The 24,616-nt window shown below is 41.5% G+C and overlaps 1 protein-coding gene across 17 annotated transcripts in view; it reads right to left on the bottom strand.

Annotated features, from left to right (window-relative positions):
• ELAVL2 (ELAV like RNA binding protein 2) overlaps window positions 1-24,616 on the bottom strand; it is a 191,872-nt gene that overhangs the window by 59,891 nt on the left and 107,365 nt on the right. For all 17 annotated transcript variants that reach the window (XM_060237210.1, XM_060237214.1, XM_060237203.1 and 14 more), the window contains one exon: window positions 13,360-13,463. In XM_060237210.1, the coding sequence (XP_060093193.1) occupies window positions 13,360-13,463 (104 nt within the window). The remainder of the gene's footprint in view (window positions 1-13,359; window positions 13,464-24,616) is intronic.

Raw genomic sequence — 24,616 nt, 5'->3', positions numbered from 1 at the left:
ATGTCTGAAGAAGACTGTCCAGTCAAACAGAAAAGAGCAAAAACATCAAAGGGCTACATCTTTAGTACTAACTACATAATTAAGCTAGTTGATAAGAATGGTCAATTGTATCAAAGGCCACTAAGAGGTCCAACGGTATCAACCTGTCGATACTTGGAAGCCTGAGCAGCATGCCTAATGAATGCTCTGTGGCTCAAAGTCAGAGAGGACCAGGCAGAAGACTACTGCCACCAGGTGATTTCCACAATATACTACATCTGCTGGATTCTAACAATGACCTGCCTGTAACCTTCACAACAAAGTGTTTATTGTTATAATTTTAATGTTACTATTTTTACTGTGTTTGATTTGACTTATAGTTGTATATCACAGAAGCAACTGTTTTCTATGGAGGGCTGTAGGAATTATTTCTACAGAATACATTTCATTATAGAGAAAAGAATGAAGGCATCCATAGAGGAACAGTGACAGAGCAGACTTCCTTCACCATCACACTTTAAGCTACCATGATTAGGAAACAGCTGCTTCTAAAGAGATGCATGGTTTAGGTTTTAGAACTGAATTTACATTCAGAACCATCACTTTTTGAGCAACTGGATGCATCCTTTGAATATTTGGAAACAATAGCATCTGCTTGAATTTCCTTTCCAACAGTAGAACAGTGGGTCTATAAACAAAAGATGAAAAGATATATGGAAGGTGGTTGCAAAAGCAGTAGAGATACCAGAGTCATTGAGAGCCACCATCAGGTCAACATGGTATAAGCACAACAATCAGAAAAGTGCCAAGAAATCTTAAACCACCTTCCAGATTGTACTAAAACAGAATACTCTTGCTTAACTGCGCTGAAATGGAAGATCTAGACTGATTCCCCACTAGACTTGTTCCGGCGTCGGAGATCTCCCCCCCCCCCCACAACCGACACTTCTGTCTGATTCTGCAGAAGCTGCCCCGGGGTTGCAACTTGCCTCACCTCTTAACTGTGGCAAGCAAGATCCTCTGAAAAATTGTTTTTGCTTGCTGTGGGAAAGAGGGAGGGTGAGTTGCAGCTACACAGCAGCCTGTGGAAAATTAGACAGAAGCGGCGGGGGGGGGGGGGGGGGAAGAGCTCCGACTCCAGAACAAGCCTAGCGGGGAATTGGTCCTACTTTCTCATGAGCAACCAAAGACACACGTGAATCTCGAAGCAATAGCTCTCTTCCTCTACTATTCTTGTTAAAAAGTGGAAAGAAAAAAAAATACTCCCTCTAAACAGAAGCTTCCCACATGGGTATCAAGTGAGAAAGAATGTGGATGGGGAGGTGATGTGGCTCAATGGAAGAGACTACTTTTCTGGCTCAACATCACCCGGTCCTACACCTTCCCGTTATTTGAAATGTTTCTAATTCTAAGCATGACCATTTGGGACTTCCCTGTCCAGTTCCATTTAAATTGCATTATCAGGGTGATAGCACTTTGGGGGAACCACCAAGATGGGCACTCACATAGTATTTTAAAGCAGCTCAGTCCCTCAAAGGGCTTTTTTGTTTGTTTGTATACATGTAAATATGCCCATCTTCTCAAGGCATGCAAATCCATGGAAGTCAAAAGCTTACCAAATAATGTTACCTTCCTTGATCTTTAGGGACAAGAAAGGAACAAATACCCTGGGTTAACTTCTTGTACAAGAAAGTACACACAGGTGATCATCCAATCCCAAAGAAATTTCTAGATATAGAAGTAACACAGATAAATCAATGGTTCTGGCATGTGCTCTTTTGGAAAAATAAAAATGTGTGTGCACCTATGGCTGGAAAAGTCCATTCGCAGTGGTGAAAATGCTACTCCAATTAAAATGAACAGGAGTGCCAGAACATATGGTTATTTTTCTTTTACTGCTATGATTGTGGTAGATAATCTCAACAGGATAATGTGATCATAACGTTTGCACTTTTAAACTTAAAAGCTTCCCGAGATATACTTAACATCAAGTGAGAAGAATAGCAGCAGGCCACCCTACTACCACTATCACTATTGTACTTCACAGTTAAATTCAATGGGTTATTGGAAAGGGCAAAGCCTACTAAGAGAACTTTAGCAACAATTCTTTGTCACATCCTCAAAATGTTATGTTATAAACTTTCGAGATCAGTGGCTTGAAAAAAAGTCAACAATTAGATGGTAATAACTTGGAATTAAACTGGTTTTGGTATCTTCTACTTCACACACAGATAATGTATGTGCAAGTTTATCAAAGTCATGGGATGGATTTTAGAGATAGGGTAAAAGCTAAGTTTCTTCACTCTGAGATTGTTGTTAGTTATGACAAAATTCCTCCAAGTGAGGACAGTAAGGGCTCACTACATTTTCAGTTCTTCTAATTTAGACACCACCTTTAATGATGTCAAACCCCTGTATAACAGAAATCAATGAGTGAAATGTAATGAGGGGTAACAGATAAAGAATGCTGGAATTTCTACTGGGATCGTATTCTTATATAATACTGATATCTTTCCATTAACTTAGTATTAGTTCCATTATAAAAAGATTAACTGCTCAGGCTAAGATAACACATTGGAAAGTTTACTGGAAGTAAAACTCTCTTGAAAAAAAATTAAATACAAACCACGACCTGTCAGAATTTATTAGAATAAAGAATAATAATAAAGGACTATAATTTATTAGAAGTTCTGGAATTAATTCTGACGGGGGTCCAATTTATAAGTGAAAAGGACACCTTTTCCCTCATGCATGCTTAACTTAGCTAAGATATATATTGCACAACTCCAAAAAAAACCTAGTGCACTTGAGTGTACCAGTCAATTAAAGAAAAGCTAGCTGTGCAAGAGAAACAAGAACATCTTCAGACATTTTCAAAGTAAGATGACAAGTCTATTTTTTCTCTGAGGAGAAAGCTACCCAGGAAACTACTGGAGGCAGACACAAGATCTTTGTGGCATGGCAACTGAGTGGCAATCTCTCATTCATTGTCAAATTGTTTTAAAAACCCTGTTCTGCTCCAAAATGATTTATCTTTATGGTTTGGGGGGGGGGGGGGACTGTTTCTACAAAAACAGTCCTTTGGGCTGTGAAACTAGTTCTTTAGGACCAAGCCAATTTGTCCAATTCACAACAAAACAGAAAGACTATAGCAGGGCTGGCCAAACTTGCTTAACATAAGAGACACATATAATAAACATCAGATGTTTGAGAGCCACAAGACATGAACAAATATTACACACACATCTTATTAAAACTCATAATACATTTTTTGTACAGAAAGATAAAATACATATGCATGCACTTTACAACACAACTATGCTAGAAGAAGACTGGAATAGGGAAAGGTTGGGGATTTTTTAGCACCAGTGGGAGAAGGAAACACACATATAACATATAAATCACTGACCACCAGTCACATCATTTTGCAGCTCTCTTCGCCCTGATACTAAGGTTAGTAAATACAGCTCCTACAAGAACTATGAAACGAAGGGGGAACCCTGCACCACCCTCTTTAAGCCTGTCCCTCCTTCCTCGGCTCTTGCGCTTTCCTTCCCCACTCTAGGTCTCCAGGCGACCTCTGTGGTGGTGAAGAGCTTGCAAGCCTGCCTATTTCTCCCACCTTACTTGCTTGTTTACTTGGCAGAAAGAGTTGCCTACCTATGGGTCAATGCTTAGATGCTGACTGAGGTCCCAATGCTATGAACATTTACTCAAGAGTAAGCCTGCATTAAGTTCTTCCTCTACCTCTGGTAGCCACACAATGTGTGTGAAAGAGCTGCATCTGGCTCCTTAGCCGCCGTTTGGCAACCCCTGCTCTATAGTGTAATTGTTTGTCAGATTAATGGCATTTGTTAGTAAATGGTAACATAAACCAGGAAGTTGTACATAACAAAGTAAAAGGTTCAGTAAAAGCAAAAATGCCAGCTAATCCTGTCTTACTAAGTGCTTTTTAAACACATCTCCTGATATATGGTAGGATTTTTCCCATATTCCCCTCCCCACAGCAGTCTTTTCTGACCCCATGAATGCTTCTTCTGGGAATTACAGGACCCACACAGACAAATAAGCTATGTGGTCAGAGGCTGCAATGAAGAAGTGAAAGGGAACAAAATTGCCCTTTTCCTCTTCTACTGTCAGTGGAGCTGCAAAGACAGAGGTGCAGAAAGAGCAATTTTATTGGCATCCTCACATACATGACTATTAATCCATATGGGACTTGTGACCATGTGGACAAAATGCCCAACAGCAAAGGACTGCTGAGGGAAGGACAAGTGAGTAAATTTTGTAACCATCAGCACCTGCTGCTGAAGGATCACCAGGACCAACCAAGTTTGTTAGAAGTCTGCTACGTTTAAATTGTTCTAGATCATTCTAACCTTGATGCACTAAGTGGACTGCAAAATAGAAGTTGTGTTTTAACTACTCAATTCTACTTAACTGAAAATAAGACATGCCTTCACCCCAACTCACTTACTGTTTTTGCACACAGCTTACCAACTCACTTACTGTTTTTGCACACAGCTTACCTCGCAGTCACAATCCTGTTCTCTCTGCAGCGTCCAGTCGGATTTCCCACCATCTGTGCCGGAGTTACAGGAAGTGCCGCAGCTTCTGCGTAGCAAACCAATTGGGTTTTAGTGGTTTACGTTTGCTACGCAAAAGCCGCGGCACTTCCTGTAACTCTGGCGCAGATGGTGGGAAATCTGACAGGACGCTGCGGAGGAAACAGGATTGTGACTGCAAGGTAAGCTGTGTGCGAAAACGGTAACTGTCTCCTATGAATCCACTTTATCAAAAATAGATGATCAGTCAAGCATAACTCCAGGGAGAAAATTTATTCTATTTTTAAACACACATATCAAGCATTCATACTGCTTATCAGTGTGCAAAATCTCAGCAGCTACCCAAGAATTTAAAACTGTAACTTCTGCAGAACCTCTTAAGCAACATCCCTAGCCAATCAAGTCTTAGTGAACCAAGGTACAGAGAATCTAGTCTAATCTACCTAGAGGATCCAATAATATTAAACAAGCAACTACAGGCAGTAGTACAAGTCAGTGCCATAGCTATGATAATCAGGGATTGGGATGAACTACACTTTCGCAGTTCAGTTCATGGCTAAACCACGAACCAGTACAAACTGAAAGGTTAGTTCATGAACCAAACTGGTTCATATGGGTTCATGATCACTGCTTTCTGCTGCTTTTTGTTGGGAGCAGAAAGCAAGGGTTTAATTAGCTTCTGAGTCATTTAAACCAATGCTTTCTGCAACACATGGAAAGCCACAGAGAGCAGAAACCAGTGGTTTAAATGGCTACCAATCAATGTTCCCTCTAAGCTGTGGAGTCTTGTGAGCAAAAATTCCACTCGTATTAAAGGTGTGAGATGCTGCATAAATTAGTTTGCTCTGGGGTCATTTTTCCTGAGCTAAGACAAAAATGTGTGAGCTGGCACTCACACTAACACAGCTTAGAGGGAACACCGCTCCCAACCACTGTTTTCTGCTCTTTGTGGCTTTCCACATGTTGCAGAAAGCAGGAATTAAGTGCTGCTCAGCTGCTTGGTTTAAGTGGCTCAGAGCTGAAGCCAAGAAAGCCCTTTTAAACAACTGAGCCAAGTGGAACAGGCTGCCTGCCCTCACAGCTCAGCTGTTTCTCATCTATATGGCCGAGGACCTGCCTACCTTAGGGACTGTCTCTCCCCATATGTTCCCCAGAGAGTACTGAGATCTAGTTCACAAAATCTGCTGAAAATCCCTGGGCCAAAGGAGGCCAAATTAAAAGCAACAAGGGAGCGGGCCTTCTCGATAACAGCACCCCAATGGTGGAACCAGCTGCCAGAGGAGGTGTGGGCCCTGCGGAACCTTAATCAGTTCAATAGGGCTTGCAAAACCATCCTCTTCCAGCTGGCTTTTTTAAGGTGGAACCATTACATTAACATAAAAACTATGTCTATATGCACATCAAGACTGTAGCACCATATTATGTTATATTGTGGTTTTAAAATTATTAACTTAAATGTTGTTTTATATGTAATTGTATTTTAACTGCTACCGCTTTGAATTTTATTGTTGTATCATTGTACGAAGTACTATGTCTTGTAAGCTGCCCTGAGCCTGCTTCGGCAGGGAGGGCGGGGTATAAATTAAACATTATTGTTATTATTATTATTATCATCTAAACAGGTGAGTGGCCAGGAACAGCATGCTCCCACCACTCAGCTGTTTTTCTTGCTTTTGTGGGGAGGAGAAAGCAGGGGTTTAAATCCATGCTTTTTGCCCCCCATGAACTTCCACAAACTGCCTTAAAAGTTCATGGTGGTTTATGACCAGGCTGCAGTTAGTGAACTTCCGTTTGCAAACCATGAACTGGCCATGAACCAATTCATGCCCATCCCTAGTGTTAATTCCATCCAAGTCAAAACTGGCAAATACAGACTCTTAACCATAGTAGTCACTATACGTCCTACTAGTTTAAATTACTATATTACTACATTGTTATTGTTACAGCTTGATTAACTGTTACAGAGAACAGACCATTGGACCAGTGAATGGTCCCTCTACTCTGAGGAAAGGAGGACATCTTGGGTCGTTCTGACCATCTATTCAGAGAGGAAGGAACAAATCCCCCCCCCCCCTTCCTGTCTCTGCTGAGGAAATCACCCTCCTCAGTTCTAGTAACGCCAAAAGCAGGTAAGCTACACTTCATTCTATAAGCAGAATAAGCATTCTATAAGCAGAACAATAATATGGAACAAAAGAGAACAAAAGAGAAACTGATAAGAGCAAAACAAGACAGGAAGTGAGCTTGCTGATAGCTTGGTTGACTGACTTCAGGAGGGAAAAGATGTCCTCTTTTCCTCAGAGAAGGACCCTTCATGGTAAGTATCCAATGGTCCGTTCTTCCTCTGAGGCAGAAGAGATCTTGGTGGAACCTCCCAGAGCAGTATCTGGGTTGGGTCATCATTGTCTGCCTCAAGAGTATGCTGGAGCACTCTTCTGCTGATGGCAGCATCAGCTAAGTTACATGCATTTATCTTATAACATCTTATGAAGGTGGAGAGGAATGACCAAGTTGCTACCTTTCAGACTTCTCCCACTGAGATGTTTCTGGTGAAGGCCATGCCAGTGGTAGCACTCCTCTATGACTGAGTAGTAATTCCAGGTATAATATCTAACTTGTGGAGCTTGTAGAGGCTTGTAGCCTTTGAATGAACTACTAATGGCTGATTTCAACATTTTGTTTTCTTTATCTGGTGGAGAGATGGATAGGAATAGGATGTCTGTTTTCCTACTATGCTCAGTTCCACATATGCAACCTAAAGTGTTCTCCTCTTTATCCAGTGTGTTCCATGTCTTTTCATTAAAATGACTGGAGTTCAGTCAGAAGGATGGAAAACAGAACTCGAGATTTGTGAGAGTTAACCTTTGGCCTGAAGTTGGATCAGCTCTCAGAACCGCTGTGTCTTTGTGGGTAACACACAGTTCAGGCTTCACGGAAAGTGCCTAGTTCTTGCAGATGTGATTGCTAAGAGGAAGAGGGTTTTTATCCTCAGCCACTTTAGACTGAGTTTTCTAATTGATTTGAGGGCAGTTTTGTGAAGGAAGAAAGTACCATATGTAGCTTCCTTGTGGGAAACCTTTCAACCTTCAGTGGATCTTTCAAGACCATGCTCCAGAGAAAGCATCGTAGATGAGGATTTGTAGCTAGACTGAAACCTTTGACTTGAGGCAACACTGTGGATAACACTTCAGCCTGTTATCTAAGAGTGGGGGCCTTTTAGACCATTGTCAAGTCCTTCTTGTAAGGAGGCCAAAACAAATTTCAGTTGAGGATTTAAAGGATCATCTCTTTTCCTCTTGCACCACCTAACAAATGCTTTCCATGAAGCATTGTAGATGATGTTAGTCCATTACCTCCTGGAGGCCAAAAAGAGTATCTCCTCTGTACCATAGCCAATCAAAGAAAGTGACTCCTTTTAATTTCCAGGTGGTCAGTGCAACCACTTCAAGAGGAAATGCCAAACTGGACCTTACTGAAGCATGTCCGATAATATAGGAAGTCTAAAAAGGGATAAGTCAGCCAGTTTGATGTAGTGATTAAGTGTGTGGACTCTTATCTGGAAGAACCGGGTTTGATTCCCCACTCCTCCACTTGCACCTGCTGGAATGGCCTTGGGTTAGCCATAGCTATCGCAGGAGCTGTCCTTGAAAGGGCAGCTGCTGTGAGAGCCCTCTCAGTCTCACCCACCTCACAGGGTGTCTGTTGTGGGGGAAGAAGACATAGGAGACTGTAAGCCACTCTCTGATTCAAGGAGAAGAGTGGGGTATAAATCTGCAATTCTTCTTGTTGTAGAACCAAAAACCACAGTCAACGAGGCCAGAGAGGTGCCATTAGAATGACTTCCACCTCCTGGTCCTTGATCTTCCTGATCAGCTTGGGTACAATTGTTATGGTTGGAAAGGTGAACCCTTTAGTCAATGTGATGTTAGGACACTGGTTGCTTTGGCACGAAAGAACCTGGTGAAGAAACAGTTGAATTGGTGGTTTGTTGAAAATACAAAGAGATCACATGTGGGAAACCAAAGTAAATTATGATTAGCCGAAACACATCCTTCTTTAGGACCCATTCTCCCTCTTTAATAGTCTTCCTGCTGGGCCAGTCTGCTTGGATGCTTGTGGTTCCCCTTTTTGTGTTCTGCTTTGACTGAAGCCAGGTTCTTCACTGCCCATGCTAAGATCTTGGTTACCTCCTTGTGGAGTGCTAGCAATCAGGATGTTTCTTGTTAAGTCTTTGTTAAGTCTTTGCTGACATGTTGCCAATTTGTATTAGAATATGATGAGCTATCCACGGATCAAAGTGAGGTAGATCAAGGTAGATGGTCTAAAGTTGCAAGTGGTTGATTGGTAATTTTGCTTCTGTGCTTCTGTCTTGGACCATCAACTCTATATTGGCTGCTCATACAATGTTACTTTCAATCCCAACAGGCTGGCTTCTGTGAAGATCTGCTTCACTTCCAGGATCCAGTATTTCTTGTCCATCTTCATCCACCAAACAAGGCTGGTCTTCACTCTGAGTGGAATTTGAATGGAGATATTCTTTTCTCATAATCTGGAACTGAAAGGGTTTTAGCAGTTGCTGCAGAAATCTGATATGAAACTTTCCTCAACAGATGTCTATGCTTGAGCTCAGCAGGCCTATTAGCCTGGCCAGTGTCATTAATGAGGATGATTTGCTTCTGATGACTGACACAGGCATCTCTTTCATCTTTTTTGCCTTCTTGTCCATCAGGAACAGGCAGTAGGCTGTGGTGTCTATGATGATGCCAAGGTGCTCCACATGCTCCACCAGTTCCAGGGAATTCTTTTGCAGGTTTGTTTGCTTGTTTATTTCTATTTGTATCCCGCCCTCCTTGTGAACAGGCTCAGGGCGGCTCACAGCATATTAACATCATAAAATACAATAATCTATTATAAAACAATATTAGTATAAAACATTAAGCAATTATTAAAACCATAATATATAAAATCAACTTCTTTGATGCTATATCTGCTGATACATAATGTATAAGATAAATAGATAGATGGACAGCATCCCATAGTTCTTCATTGTTTCTCGTAGTTTCCAGATATGCTGATGGCCTAGGCCGATGTCTCACAAAAGTACAATGATAGTAATATAAATATACCTGGCTTTTAGGCGGTTGGCAGCACTCTCCCCTTAGTTCTTAAAAGCATATTGGAACAATGTTGTTTTACAGGTCTTACGGAACTGTCATTCGGGAGGTTATTCCATAACTTTGGTGCTGCCACCGAGAAGGCCCTGGCCCAACTTAGTTCAGCCTCCTTTGGCCCAGGGATTGTCAAAAGATTTAGGGCCCCTGAACACAGTGCTCTCTGGGGTATATGCAGGGAAAGGCAGTCCTGAAGGTAGACAGGTCCCAAGACATATAGGGCTTTTAAGGTTAATACCAGCACCTTGAATTGGATCTGGTATGCTAAAGGCAGACAGTGCAGTGCTTTCAGCAAAGGTTGGATGTGCTCATGTATAGACAGCCCCATCAACAACCTGGCTGCAGCATTCTGCACCAGCTACAGCTTCTGGATCTGAGACAAGGATGAACCTATGAGTTTGTAGGCATCGAACAGTTTTCTCTGTGTCTCATCACAATTTGAGCCTGGAACTGGATCTGATCAACAAGTTGTCTAAGTAAGGAAGGATGTGAATGCCCTGTTCCCTTAGTTTTATGACTGGATTGATCAAGATCTTGGAAAGACTCAAATGCCCTGAATTGTAGAGAATGCTTCCCAACAAAGAATTAAATAAGTCTCCTATGGTTCAAGACGACTGAAATGTGGAGGCAAGCCTCTGTTATGTCTATGGAGGTGAGGTAATCTGGCTGTAGAGATTCAGTGATTGATCAGAGAGTTTCCATTCTGAAGTGCCCTATCTTCACAAGTTTGTTGAGGTATTTCAGATCCAGAATTGCTCTCCAATCTGTGTTCTTTATTGGAACCATAAGGAAAATGGAGTACACACAATGCCCCCTTTTGAACAAGGTATGAACACAATGGCCTTGATGCTGAGGTGGTACTCGATTGCCTTGCTTGTTCTGAACGCTTGTCTGAGTTCTTGTGAGGGAGGGAGATAAGAAATCATTCCAAAGAGGGTCTGGCAAACTCTATTGTAAACTTGTTGGTAACTACCTCTTACTGCCAGACTGTCTGCTTCAGAGTTGATCCAGTTGTCCCAGAAATGAAGACACCCCCCCCCCGATGCTTTGAAAGATTCTGTGTCCCAATCAGCTTTCTGGCCTGTTGCCTGACTCCTTGTTAAATCTGGGGTTGAAAGATCCTCTTCTGAAGGACCATCTTGACTGATGTTATCTGGGAACTTTTGGTGTTTGTGTTCTGTTTTATGATGGCCAATGGCTATACACAATACATTTTTGACTGACTGACCCCAAATGGATGTCCTTTGTTTTATTTGAATCTGCATGGTACATGTCAGAAATAAAAAGAAGAGTTCCCAAAGGTCCTTCTGTCATTGCGCCTCAGTGTTTAAATAAGTTCTTTTTTCTTATCCCTGGTCTCCACTAGGATCATTTTGAAAGCATCTCTGAATAACCCTTCCCCCTGGAACAAGTAAGCCATGACTATCACCTTGGAGAGGTAGTTTGCTTGCCAGGCATGCAGCCACAGACACCTTCTGGCTGTTGCTGCAGAGGCCATGGCCCTTGAGGAAATCAATGAATCTAATGTTGCGTCTGCTGTAGAGGAAGAAACTTTGAGGAGTCTGTTGGCTTGTTCGTTTAGGAAATGACTGTTATCCGGGAGGAGCTGGATAATCTTTCTGGTCCACATTATGGCCACTCAGGACACTACAGAAACTGTAGCAGAAGCCCTAATTGCCATAGCTGTGGCTTTGTAGGTCTTCCTTAGAATGAAGTCAGCTTTCTTGTCCAGGCTACCCCAAATAGAACCTTGGTCATCTTCTGATAAGGGACCAAAAGACTGTGCTAACTGGAGTGTCAACCATGGGGATCTGTGATCCTCTCTTGTGTGAGCCTCTTGAAGACAGTTTTTGATAACATATTAGTAGTCATCTGATTTAAAGAATCTAACCAACTGTTCAGGAATCTCAATCTCATCTTTTTTACATCACAGAAGAAGAAGATGATGAAGATATTGGATTTACATCCCGCCCTCTTTGGTCTCAGAGCGGCTCACAATCTCCTTTACCTTCCACCCCCACAACAGACACCCTGTGCACACTTAACCACTGCACACTGGTTAACTCTGCACACTTAACCACTACACCAAACTGGCTCTCCTCTCTTCCCTGTCATCTAGCTCACTATCAGAAGGAGGGGTCTGCCCTCCATGGTGAGTATTCTTTCGCCCTTTTTCTATTAATGGAATCTTTTTGGGCCACTTCAGTGTGCCCAGTCTCCCATCTTCCCTTCAAACATGGATAGGGGAACAAGATCTCTCACATCAGAAGGCACTAATTTACTGTAGTGTAGTCAAGTCATTAGGATGAACACCCTTTTCATTAAAATCTTTAAAATCAGCTATTTTAACTGGTGACGATCCTTCCTTGTATGGCACCTTCTAAAATTAAGATAAACCACAACCTACTCCATTTCTTTGAAAGAGTTCAGACCCTAGCTTTGTTTTGACTGACAAGTTCACAGTGGATTATGTGGATTATTATTTACTGACACCAAGGATAAACACACACACAAAACTATGAAATACCAGTTTCAGAGGTACTATGTCATCTCATAGTCAAGTGCCCATTTCTACTACTACCAATACCACAGGAAACCTTTCCAAAAAGACTCCAGTTGGAGACTGTAAGCAGCGACATCTGATTTTGGCTTCTGACCAGACTCAAAAAGTGATATACCTTTTAAGAAGGCCAACCAAAATGACATATAACATGCTATGCAAATTTAAGTTCTCCAGAATGTTCATTGGGCTTGCTCTACCAAGCAGCATGTTAGCTATGCAAATCTGGTTGGTATTCTCCAAAAGGTGTACATTGGGCCTTAAGATCACAGCCTGAACTCCATCTCAGCTCCAACATCCAGGCTGACAAAGAGCTCTGGAGAATTTGAAAGCTTGCACTTTTGTTTTGCGTTAGTTTGGCTGGTCTTAATGAAAATGTATTACACAGCTTTTGTTTTTGAGTATTATACACAACTGTGTTTAACAACAGTCCAACAGCTTCTTTAGATAAGCAGAAGATACCTCAAGTTGGTAAATCAGGAAGAGAGAAGCAGGTGAAAGGGAAAACAGGAAAGCATTCACTACTATTTTCAGACAAACCACCTAATTTTCTTACACTCCCCAGCTACATCTTTTCATAGGTAGGAGAGAGGGCAAGCATGGGGAATGGGGAAATGGTGGTCAAGAAGGAGTTAAGGGGAAAAAATGGCTTATCTCTCCATGTAAATGGGGATTCAGGTCGTCTCTGCACAAATTGGATGTAGGTTCTTTAGAATAAGTGTTTTAGTAAGTGGAAGACTTCAAACACAGAGTATACTCAAGGATGCACTCTTTTGACTCCCTACGGTAAGACAAGAGAAGTTCTCAGGGAAGCATCTAAGAATAACTCCATATTCAAGGACAAGGACCCTCAATGTCACCAAAACATCAGGTAAAACTATCAAGTATACTGGTTTCATTTTAGCATATTTCCAATGGAGACAGCAAATTCTAAAGGATTTTTTTTCTCCACATGAAGACTAGTCATATCATACCTTAACTTGTGACTATATAAGAAAGCCTAATTGTTCCAGAGACACTAAACCATACTACCTTCAGGAATTGTGTTTCACCTGTACAGTCATATCACTTCAATTTTACATACTTTTATTGTTTTGGTTTGAAGTCTCAATCCATTCAAAGTATTGATTGCTTTTTCAGCATCCTTGGGGTCAATGTAGTTCACAAATCCATATCCTAAACTCTGGCCTGATGGGCAAAAAAACACAAAAGAGAAACATGAGTTATTCAGTGCTGTAAGCCATTAAAAATACAGATCTAACAAGCAAATAAGTTATTTGTATATTGAAGACAAATGAACAATTTCATTAAAGGGTCGTTTTTGTTAACTTATTCTCTAAAAAGGGTGACAATGAAGTAGATTAACAATGCTAGTTTTCTCATATGTTCTTTACTCTTCCATAACAAACTACTGTGGTAAGGTATTGCCAAATTAAGTCACTGCTGAAAAAATTAGATGAAAACAGACTTCAAATTAACATAAAAGCAAAGTTACAGACTTGTTCATTTCTTTTGTTATTAGTTACAATTACAAAATTGAGTGCTTCATAATTATAATAAGTATGAAAATGAAACAAATTCCCCATCTAAGCAGCATGTAAGGGGGGAAAGAAATTATCTTTGATTTTATTCTGGTTTCTTTTGCTATTGCAGTCTCTGCTTCTATTGGTTTCACTTTGCAAGGCAGGCAGCAATTTCCTAAAAAGAGCACAGCGTTTCGGTGGGAAGAGGTTCTGAGGTTACTTGGTTGATTGCAAACTGTAGCCACCAGGATTATATTTATTTATTTTTATTTAATTGGATTTATATCCCGCTCTCCCTATGCCCAAGCTCAAAGTGGGTAACATCATGATAAAAACCTTCAATATGTAAACACAATAAATATAATAAAATACCTAATAACATATGATAAAATATAGTATATTATGAATTAACAATACAATAAAAATGGTGTAAAACTCAGGGGGGAGTGATGCATAATCTGCCTGGTCTAGAGTGGTGGCAGAACATTTCCAAGCGTTCCTGGAGGATACATCCGCCCTTGACCCCTTCCAGTCCAGCTTTCGCCCTGGTCATGGGGTGGAGACTGCTTTGGTTGCCCTCACAGATGACCTCAGAAGGCATCTGGATCAAGGCAGATCAGCACTATTGTTGCCTCTACATCTTTCAGCAGCTTTTGACACGGTCGATTATGATCTAATGACCCACTGCCTCACCGACATTGGAGTTCAGGAGATAGCCTTACAATGGTTTTCCCTCCTTTCTCTGTGGTCGGGGACAAAGGGTGGCGATCGGCGAGCAGACCTCCCTGTGTTATCCACAGGGAGCTATCCTCTTGCCAATGATGTTTAACATCTATATGCGCCCCCTTGCCCAGATTGCCAGAGGTTTGGGACTGGGTTGTCACCAGTACGCAGATGGCACCCAGCTCTATCTGTTGATGGATGGCCACCCAGACTCCACCCGAGACCATCTGACCGGGGTGCTCAAAGCCGTGGCTGGTTGGTTACAACTAAGCCGGCTGCAGCTCAATCCAGCTAAGACAGAGGTCCTGCACCTGAGTCAAGGGGGGTCACAACTGGGCATCTGACTCCCCACCCTGGATGGGCACCTCTCATGCCAGCCCAGAAGGTGAGGAGTCTGGGTGTGATGCTGTATCCCATCCTTTCCATGGAGGCCCAGATCACAGCAGTTGCGCCATCTGCCTTTTACCATCTTCGGCAGGCAAACAGCTAGCACCCTATCTGGCCCCCCAGCACTTAGCTACAGTGATCCATGCAACAGTCACTTCTAGGCTGGACTACTGTAACTCGCTCTATGCTTGCCCCTGAGACTGATCCAGAAACTTCAGCTGGTGCAGAATGCGACAGCACGATTGTTGACTGTACTACCTGTATGGACAGGCAGACAACAAATGCTGTACAATATGCACTGGCTACCAATCAAGTACCAGATTCGTTTCAAGGTACTAATATTGACATTTAAAAAGCCTTGCACAACCTGGGACCGACATACCTGCGGGACTGCCTCTCCTCATATGAGCCCTGGAGATTATTACGCTCGGCAAATCAACATCTTCTGACCATCCCTAGCTCAAAGAACATCTGGCTTGCCTTTTCGGCCCTGGCCTGATGGAATCAGCTCCCTATGGAAGTTCAGGCCCTACTGGATTTGCTGCCATTCTGTAGGGCCTGCAAAATGGAGCTGTTCTGCCAGACCTTTGGCTGAGGCAGACAGGTGTCCTTAGCTTACTGCTGACATCATCTAGCAGACCTCCCTACTCAGACGGCTGGGTATCGAGCCTACAGCTACAGCATCCATGACACCTAGGATATCTGTACTGTAATCTATAATACACACTGTACCATTCATGTTGTATCATCTGATTGTTCATTGTTTTATGGTTTTATGATTTTACTATTGGATTTCACTGTTTTATTGTGCTTGTGATCCACCCTGAACCCATTATGGGGAAGGAAGGGTGGACTATAAATTGACTAAATAAATAAAATTTAAAAAAATAAAAAGGGAAGGGAAGGGGGAAAAGGGGAGAGTGGGGAGGCCAATCAAAGATGAAACCTGTTGCTGTCCTTAAAACTCTGTTTTTCAGGCCCTGAATTAGGTCCTGCAGGGGCCCAGATCTCAGATGGAAGAGTGTTCCACCAGGCTGGAACCAGGTCAAAAAAAGGCCCGGGCTCTGGTTGAGGACAGCCCTATCCCCTTTGGGTATCGTTATACATGCGTGAAGTCCTCCAATTCTGAAGGGTATGTAGTAGCACTTTGCCTTCCTCTCAGCTCCCAATGCTTGCCCTTCTGTGCCAATTTTTCCCTTGCAGTCTGAGTTCTCTTGTCTGATGCTCCTCAAAACCTTATCCTCCTACTACGACAACCCACCTCTTCGTTCTGCCTGCCTACAATCCTTACCTTCCAGGAGTCAGCAAATGGCCTTGTGCCTTGCCAGCCTTTTCCTCAATACCACTTTTCTTCAAGGTCAGTGGCTGCATCTTTCCTATCAATTGTCCAATAGGTTTTAATTTTAAACATGGGTGATTTTCATTACCTCAAAATCAGAGGGGGACTTCATTCCATCTGTCTGCAATCTGGCAATATGGGTGTCTTTGGGAAATACACCACCACCACCCCGAGTTTTGTTCAATATGAATGGAAAAACAAGAATGTACAGACCTGAAAAGGGGGGGAGGGTGTCTTCCACTGAAACCAATGGAAAATAATAATGAAACAGAATTATGAAAACGAATCAATAACAAAACAAAAAAAGCCATACAAAACAACCCAATTCCCTTCAGAATTAACAAAAATGAAGAAACAAATTCTTGTGCACATCTACTAACAACTCAGTTCAACTACAAGTTGTGTGTTCCATCAATGAATTATCTGGGGCACTTCCCTCAGACACAAAGAATTTCCACCATGGATAATGTACCTTACACCAATGAAACATGCTGCTTTTATTTGACTGTAATGGTAAGATACAACCCACTATTCCTTGTGAAAAGCCATTGCCAGGGTCTGTTGGGGTTGTGATATACATGGGAATCAGGCAAAATCACTGTTAGTGGAACATCTCTAGTGATTGAGAGGGGTCAGAAATTACCTTCAGCATGGAAGAAACAACCTTACTTTTCTTTCATCTTATGAAACAATTAAGATATTAATTTTTAAAAAGTAATTATCCAAATCCCTTGTAAACTGGTAACAAAATTCTCTACTTGGATTACAGTTCACATACACTCATGCACTTCTGATGACTTCTTTAAATGATACAGAAAATGCTGTATTATCATATGATAGCCAATACCATTGTTTGAGGATAATACAATCCATAAGTCTGGTTGTTTAATATATTTTACTTATAATTTCTGAGATCACAGTTCCCAGCTTTCTGCAGATGTTTTATAATATAACAAGTTAATTTGGAAATCTATAATACTAATGTCTATGCATGCCCCAAACCATGTTATTTCTGATTCTAACAAATATATACCTATCAATACAGTGAATATAACTAATTGCACAGTACCAAAGAGCTAAGAGACTATCAATATTTATTTTTCACCCTATAAGTGAGCCATGCAAGATTCTACAAGCAATTACTATATAATAAATAGTGGCACAAAATGCATGGTTGTATTGTCTCTAGTTTAAACTGAATACATTTTGCTCCAAATCTCTGTCAAGACAACTGAAATACTGACTGCCAATATGAAAACAGATGGAACTGGGACAGGTACTGAGCACTGGAAAGACATTTCATTTCACTCACATTTGTCACAAACCAAGTACCAGTGTAGCATTACGGCAGATCCAGAAAAAGATGTAATCCACTTTCATGCCCATCCATCTGATTATTCTCTCCCTAGATGCCAACAAGTAATCAATCTTCAGGATAGTTATAAATTCAAACCTTGCCAGAAATGGTTTTAAACAGGATTATCAAATGTCCTCATACAGTGCACAAAGCACTAAGTAACACAGAATGCCCTTCAATTACATTCATGCTACAGATGCACAAACAAAGCCCAGGATTTGAACAGCTAAAATTATTTTCCAGAACTCTGGTAGACCTAGTTTCGAACCCAACCTGCATAAAAGCTTTCCTCAAAAAAAGACAGGGATAGAGGGGGAATCTTCTTGGGTTTCTTAAAAAAAAAAAGTAGCCACAGAGAGAATCCAGATGAATTTAGAGCTGTAATATGAGATTTAGATTCTATATGATCTTTCAGAATATAATTTTGTCCAACAAGTAACAGATGACGACTAAGGAATGATCCACAGGAAAAAAATATTTAAATTGCTTAAGTATGTCATAACTGTATTTATAAATTCATTTATGATTACTAATTGGAATACAGGACATTGTTGTGAGTGAGCCTGCTTGCTCTGAGAAGATGTGGAAGTTTCTTACTTTTTACTTTCCCTGACATTACAAGTCATTTATCTTCTTAAGTACTATGTTCCTTTAGCCCATCTAAAATTAAGACAATAATCTGTGCATTAAAAACAAAAAAACTGTATGGTCTCTCTCATACACACACACACACACACACACACAAACACATGACATCAGCAACCTCTTTGCAAAAAGAAAGCAACATGGCTAACAACAACAAAACCTTTGGTCACCAAACAATATTTCACATAGAAAGTCAGACAGCGATTTAAAACTCTAGGAATAATCCATAGCTCCTTCTACAAACAGATAATATTTTTGCTTCATTCATGAGATGATGCAAGACTTCCCTCTCTACTTCCACACTCCCCTCTCTAATTACAGCCCCCACACATGGTGACATTGTTGGAGGGTCCATCAATCCACAGCAGGAGCCTTTTGGGAAAAGAGGTTGAAAAATCACTTCTACATATTTGCTTTTGAAAGCTGAAGTTTAGATCCATCCCTATATAGCTTATATATGCCATGGGCATACTATATAACGCATAGTGGCTACAACAGATTTTCGAGATTCAAAGACATGATTCTTTCAAGGAGTGTCACTATAAGGTACCAAAAATGAGCTAAGGAAAGTGATGTTGCAATGCTTAAAGAGGAGATTCCAAGAACAAAACAAATATGAATCTAGCTGCAACAACTATAATTCACAAACTAAGAACCAGCATCTGTACAAACAAGCCAGAACAGAAGCAGGGGCAGGCATGATGGCATGTTTAGATTTTTCCCCATGAACAATATGTATTTTGGTAAAAGAAAGCAAGTCATGATTGTATTTTACTTTCCTACTTTAAGAACATTGGATTGCATTCTGTACTTCCATGAATGGAGTAATCTCTACTTTCTCTTCTTCACAGGGACCTTTGAGGCCCCTGGAAAATCATTCCTGGGCATCAGAGTGTCCGTGCATCTCTCACTTTTATGCACAAACATACATAAGCTAGCTCCTCTTGGCCTTGAAGTGGCAGTGAGCAATTTTTGATATTTTTAGCCCTGATTTTATCCACCTCCCAACCTCAGAAGCAGCTTTTCAAAAAGCCTTAGGCCCAATTTAAATGTGATGCTGACAAGGCACTTTGTTTTAACTGGGGTACTGTCCATACAAACCAATAAAGTGTGCAATGTTAGGGTGCTGAAGGTTCTGCAGCTCAGGTAAGCATTATCCTGGTGTGCTAAACACATGTGCACTACCAGCAGCCCAGTCTGAATAAGACACAGGGAATGTCCAAGACAATACAGGTAAGTACTTCTGCCTCACCTTTAAGGCTTTAGAACAAGGGGGGAGGTGGCAGCAAAAATCCCATCAGTGATATGAGCTCATTTCGAAATAGTCTAAGATCAAATAAATTATGTTTACTTTTATGATACCTAATTTGTTGGTGCTTTTATGAAATGATAGAAAGAATGTGCACTTTAGTTTTATTTAAACAATTATTATACCCGTCCCCAAAAGAACAGTTCTTAGAGATAGAGAAGCAAGCTTTTGCACCTTAAAGTATGAGGCTAAGCATTTTTTTGCTTCACACCTTTGAAAGAAATAGAAGAAAAATCAGGAGTCAAAAATTAGAAACCATCAACTAAGTAATAAGCAAGGGGGATGTTTTATTATCTGGTCTTAAAACAAAGTTCCCTTTGCATACAGTAAACATTGTTAGGAAACAAAACACCTAAATACTTGCTTACCAAAGGCAGTATTGGGATGAGATACATACCACAAGCAACTATCTCTCTTTCAAACTGCTTCCAGCTTTCTGAAGGGGAAGAAAGCCCTATTGTGCCTTAAGCTCAGAGCACTAACAAGAGAAGACTATATCTGGACACTGGTTTTTATAAAATACAATGTAATAGGGAGAGGGGAAAACATAACTGTATCACATTATTTAGGCAACAAAGACACCCTTATGAAGCAGCAGCCCTAGACTTACCTGGGGCTGCATGTGGGTGGAGGGAGACCGTTTCTGCCAGTACTGTACCATTGTCACATGGCTGGGGGAGAGAAAGGGACCCCACAGACCAGGCTGGTAGCAGGTCTTTCAGGGGCAAGCTGGGGTGGGGAGTTTCCAGTACACCTGCACAGGAAGACACAACACAGGTCTGCCCCTCCCCTATATAACAGGGCTGCTACGGGGGCCTCGTTCTCACTCAGCAGAATCAGTTCATGATTCTGAACGTTCATTATCCTTTCCCATGAACCTGAGAGCTCGGAAGACACTTCTTTACTTTTTCAACATGTTAACTTGCTCTTTGATTTGGTGTATGTGTTTCTGAACCGATCATTCTCCATATAAACAGGAGAATCCAAATGAAGAAGAATATTTGAAGTGTGTACACAATTGCAATAAACAAATTGTGACGAGTGTATACTCGGTTGACAGAAAGTATTTGAGAAATTAGCAATATTTTAAAACTGGCTTTAAAAGCATTTCACTCTTTATCCCATAGAGATACTATTTCAACAAGAGGGGCTTCCTTCCCTTTTTCACAAAGATATGTACAATTTTCCCCAGTAGGAAAAAGATAATCCTCAGATGGAAAAGGATGCCCCCTGAAAAGCTTCCCTTAAGATTTCTTCATTCTCAGCCCCAACCCATTTTTACAGTGTACATTCCCCCTATGTACTGGTTCTCTTTTGACAGAATGCAGCCCTGCTGAGAACAGCTGATTTTATGCAAGATAACCTTAACTGTATACCACCTTTCCAGCAAATTAAAACTGCCAGCTAAGATGTTCAGTAAGCTCTAGCCTTTCCAGATACTTTATAAGTACAGTTTTTAATTTGAGAGGTTTCATTTAGGTGCCATTTTAGGACAGTGTTTACATTACTTATCCCATTTTTAAATACTCTCAATTAAAGCAATGAAGTGCATCAACATTTCTTTCACATCTATACATCCCACTTTGGCCACCTCTCAAGTAAGGCAGCTCTGATTTAGGAAAGATGTTGTTCCCTTATCTAGTATAACATAAATATTTGTTCCAAATTTTGCTTCTTTACAAGTTTTAGCATTTTTAAAAAGTGAACATGTCTAATTAAATAGCAAGCATTACTCTCACACACATTCTCCTAAATCAGCACTATTTTTACCAATCTTGCATGAAGTATACTGATTGATGACACTCATGTATTCCTTCTTTTTTTACTACACAGTTTAGCTATTACATAACAGAGACCCAAGAGACGCGGAGAATTCTATTCCATCCCCACTTCTCACTTGCCCCCATCACTGTTTTGTCATCTTCACTCCCCCTCTCATGGCTTTGCTATTCAGCCAGTTTAATTTTCTTTAAATGTCATGTGTATTGGGGTTGTTAGGCAACACTTTAATGACAACTGTGATCCTCACAATCATCTATCTGTAGCCCACCTAACAGACTGTTACACAGTTTTGGTGATCAAGAAACATGACCTACTTAACATCTTGCATCAAGTGGAAGACTTGAGCCCAAATAGCAAAGCCTGGTACTGGAAGTGCTTCCCGTCATAGGCAAACCTGAGGAACTGTCTGTGACTTGGTCGAATGGGAACATGCAAATATGCCTCGGACAGATCGAGGACGTCAGGTATTCTCGTTCTTGAACTGCCAATAGAATAGAATGCAAAGTCTCCATCCGAAACCTCTTGGTCCTCACAAATCAATTTACCCACTTCAGGTCTAGAATGGCCCGGACATCGCCATTCTTCTTTGGCACCAAGAATAAAATGGAATACACCCCTTGACCCCTCTGAACCACAGGTACGGGTTCTATGGCCCTGATGTGCGCCATCCAACATCTACTGGACAACATCCCCTGGTGCGTGGTCAAGTCTCGTTTTCTCAACACTAAACGAAACCTCCGACGTGGGAAAGATTCCAGTTGTAATGCATAGCCCTTGGATACCATGTCTATCATCCATTGGTCTGCTACCGACACCCTCCATCGGTCTGCAAAAAATTGTAGCCGTCCCCCAATAGGAAGCAGCTCTGGACTTCTGGCATAGTTATTGTGACCCTCCCTTTTTGGAGTCACCTTTGTTTCCCTTGTAGCTTCGGCTAGGGAAGGATTTAGCATCCCTTCTACGAGACTGCCACTTCCCTCGGAAAGGCTTAAAGCTCGAAGGCCGGGAGAATTTTTTGGAGTCCCAAAAGGGCTGGAAGGATTTCTTGGGCTTAAAATCCTTCCTCTTGGAAGGCAAGACTTTCTTTTCGTCCTTCCCCTCAATCAGGAAGCGTTCCAGTTCGTCCCCAAAGAGACTAACACCTTTGAATGGTACAGCTGCCAGTCTAGCCTGTGCAGCTGCATCCGCATCACAAGTCCTGAGCCAAACGTTCCTGCATGCTGCCACACTGCAAGCCACTGCCCTTGCGGACAACTGCATTGTGTCTAGGGTTGCATCTGCAATAAATGCTGTGCCCAAGGCTATTTTTTTAAGTTCATCCTTGAATTCCTTTGGCGCATCACTATCCGCTGAGGCCAAATTGGACGCCCAGGTATATACTGCGCGTGCAAACAGCGACCCCGCTGAAGACGCCCGGACGGACCAAGCCGAGGCTTCAAAGTGCTTTTGTAATGCCTGTTCCAACCATCTATCACAGGCATCCTTGGGTAGCCCATCTGCGTCCATGGGAAGCACTGACGTGGATAATAAACTATTGACAGGATCATCCACTACAGGCAATTTCAGCCGTTTAGTAGCGTCTGGACTCAACCCATACAGTTTGGAAAACAGATGTGGGTTAGATTTTGGCTTAGCCGGGTGTTCCCACTCTGCCTTAATAAGACTAAAAAAGGGGGCAGATAAGGGCACCCTGGTCTGAGAAACCCCCACCTTGGGCATCATCTTCCCTGAGCCTGCAGGCAGGTCAGGATCCAATTCTGCCTTCTCTCTGGGTGTGGCAGTAAAGTCCAGTTCCCTGAGGACCTTAGGGAGGAGTTTAGAATAATATTCCACTGGAAAGATCCTAGATTGCACGGAAGGAGCAGCCTCCTCCTCCTCCTCAGAGAGCTCCCCTTCCTCTTTTGCAGAGCAGTCTACTGAAGAGTCAGGTTCCTCCTCCTCCTGGGAACTATCACAGGGAGAGTCCAAGCTCATACCCAATTTTGCTTTCTTTGGATCTGTAGGAGCTGTGGCAATATCTAGAACTGCTTGTCTCTTCCTTTTCTGAGGGTGAGAAGGTTTTAAGCATTGCTTTTCTGGACATGGAATCCTGTATACACAGGTAAAGAGATCCTGAGTGAGCCAGGTGCCCACCTGACAATTCCCCAACCTCATTTTGAGGGCATTTTGGCTTACAGTGTACCTGCTGAAAGAAATGCTGACACTTACCAAAAGTTAAGATTTGAGTCAATATAGTATTAAACAGTGTACAGATACAGAATAATCAAGTAAACAATAGTACATTGTAGTTCACTCCTGCCCAATATGGCAGATTTAAAATACAGCATTCAACCTGGATTCTTGATAAAAATTTCTATAAAGACACACTTAAAAAAAAAAAAAGGTAAAGGTATTCCCATGTGCAAGCACCAGTCGTTTCTGACTCTGGGGTGATGCTGCTTTCACAACGTTTTCACAGCAGACTTTTTACGGGGTGGTTTGCCATTGCCTTCCCCAGTCATCTACACTCAGCACTACATCAAAGACAGGTTTACTCCTTGACAAAAAGCTGCAAATTAAAGCAGTGAACTCTATAAGATAAAAAAACCCCAGCAACCTCTGGCAACTGTCTTTAAAAAAAAAAAAAAAGGCAAAAGCATTCAGATACAAACTGTAGTTCAAGCTTCTATACCAAAATGTGAATACAAATAAGAAGTCACCATTCCAAACAACAATTTTCAGAAGCCAAGAACAAGCCTGGTGTACCTTGAGCATTCTTAAGAGAAGCACTAGGATCAAGAAAGGCCATGTCTACTAAAAACATCTAAAATCATATTCAGAGAGGATGTCTGAAATTCAGCCCCTTCCTCCATATTCTCATTATGAGAAGAGGCAAAATCACAAACGGAATTCCACCTGAAGTAACACTTGGGTATGAAATGCTTCAAGTCCAGTGCTGCAATTTCCCCACACCCTCACAGCTTTAATCTAATTCTGCTTTTATCTCTTGCTGCTGGAGAGCAAAACCAAACCTTAATGCATAATAAAAGCAAAAGTAACCATATTCCATTTTATAAGAAGATCAGAACAAGGTATAAGACAAGCATTATGGTACCTGGTTTAATGATACTCCCAGAACAGGAAAACAGCAGGAAAGGACAGTGACAGAGAGAGCAAGATGCATTTCCTGGGCTAATTTTTCAAATGCTGGAAGCAAGCTTTTCAAGTTATACAGAATGCCTTTAGGTACAGCGCTTTAAATAGCAAGAGGTCTATTTCCTATAACCATTATTTTCA

The sequence above is a fragment of the Heteronotia binoei genome, chromosome 4 (assembly GCF_032191835.1).
Source record: "Heteronotia binoei isolate CCM8104 ecotype False Entrance Well chromosome 4, APGP_CSIRO_Hbin_v1, whole genome shotgun sequence".
In the NCBI taxonomy this organism is placed as follows: Eukaryota; Metazoa; Chordata; class Lepidosauria; order Squamata; family Gekkonidae; genus Heteronotia; species Heteronotia binoei.
The sequence above is the reverse complement of the archived record's forward strand: the minus strand, read 5'-3'. Positions and strand labels throughout refer to the sequence as shown.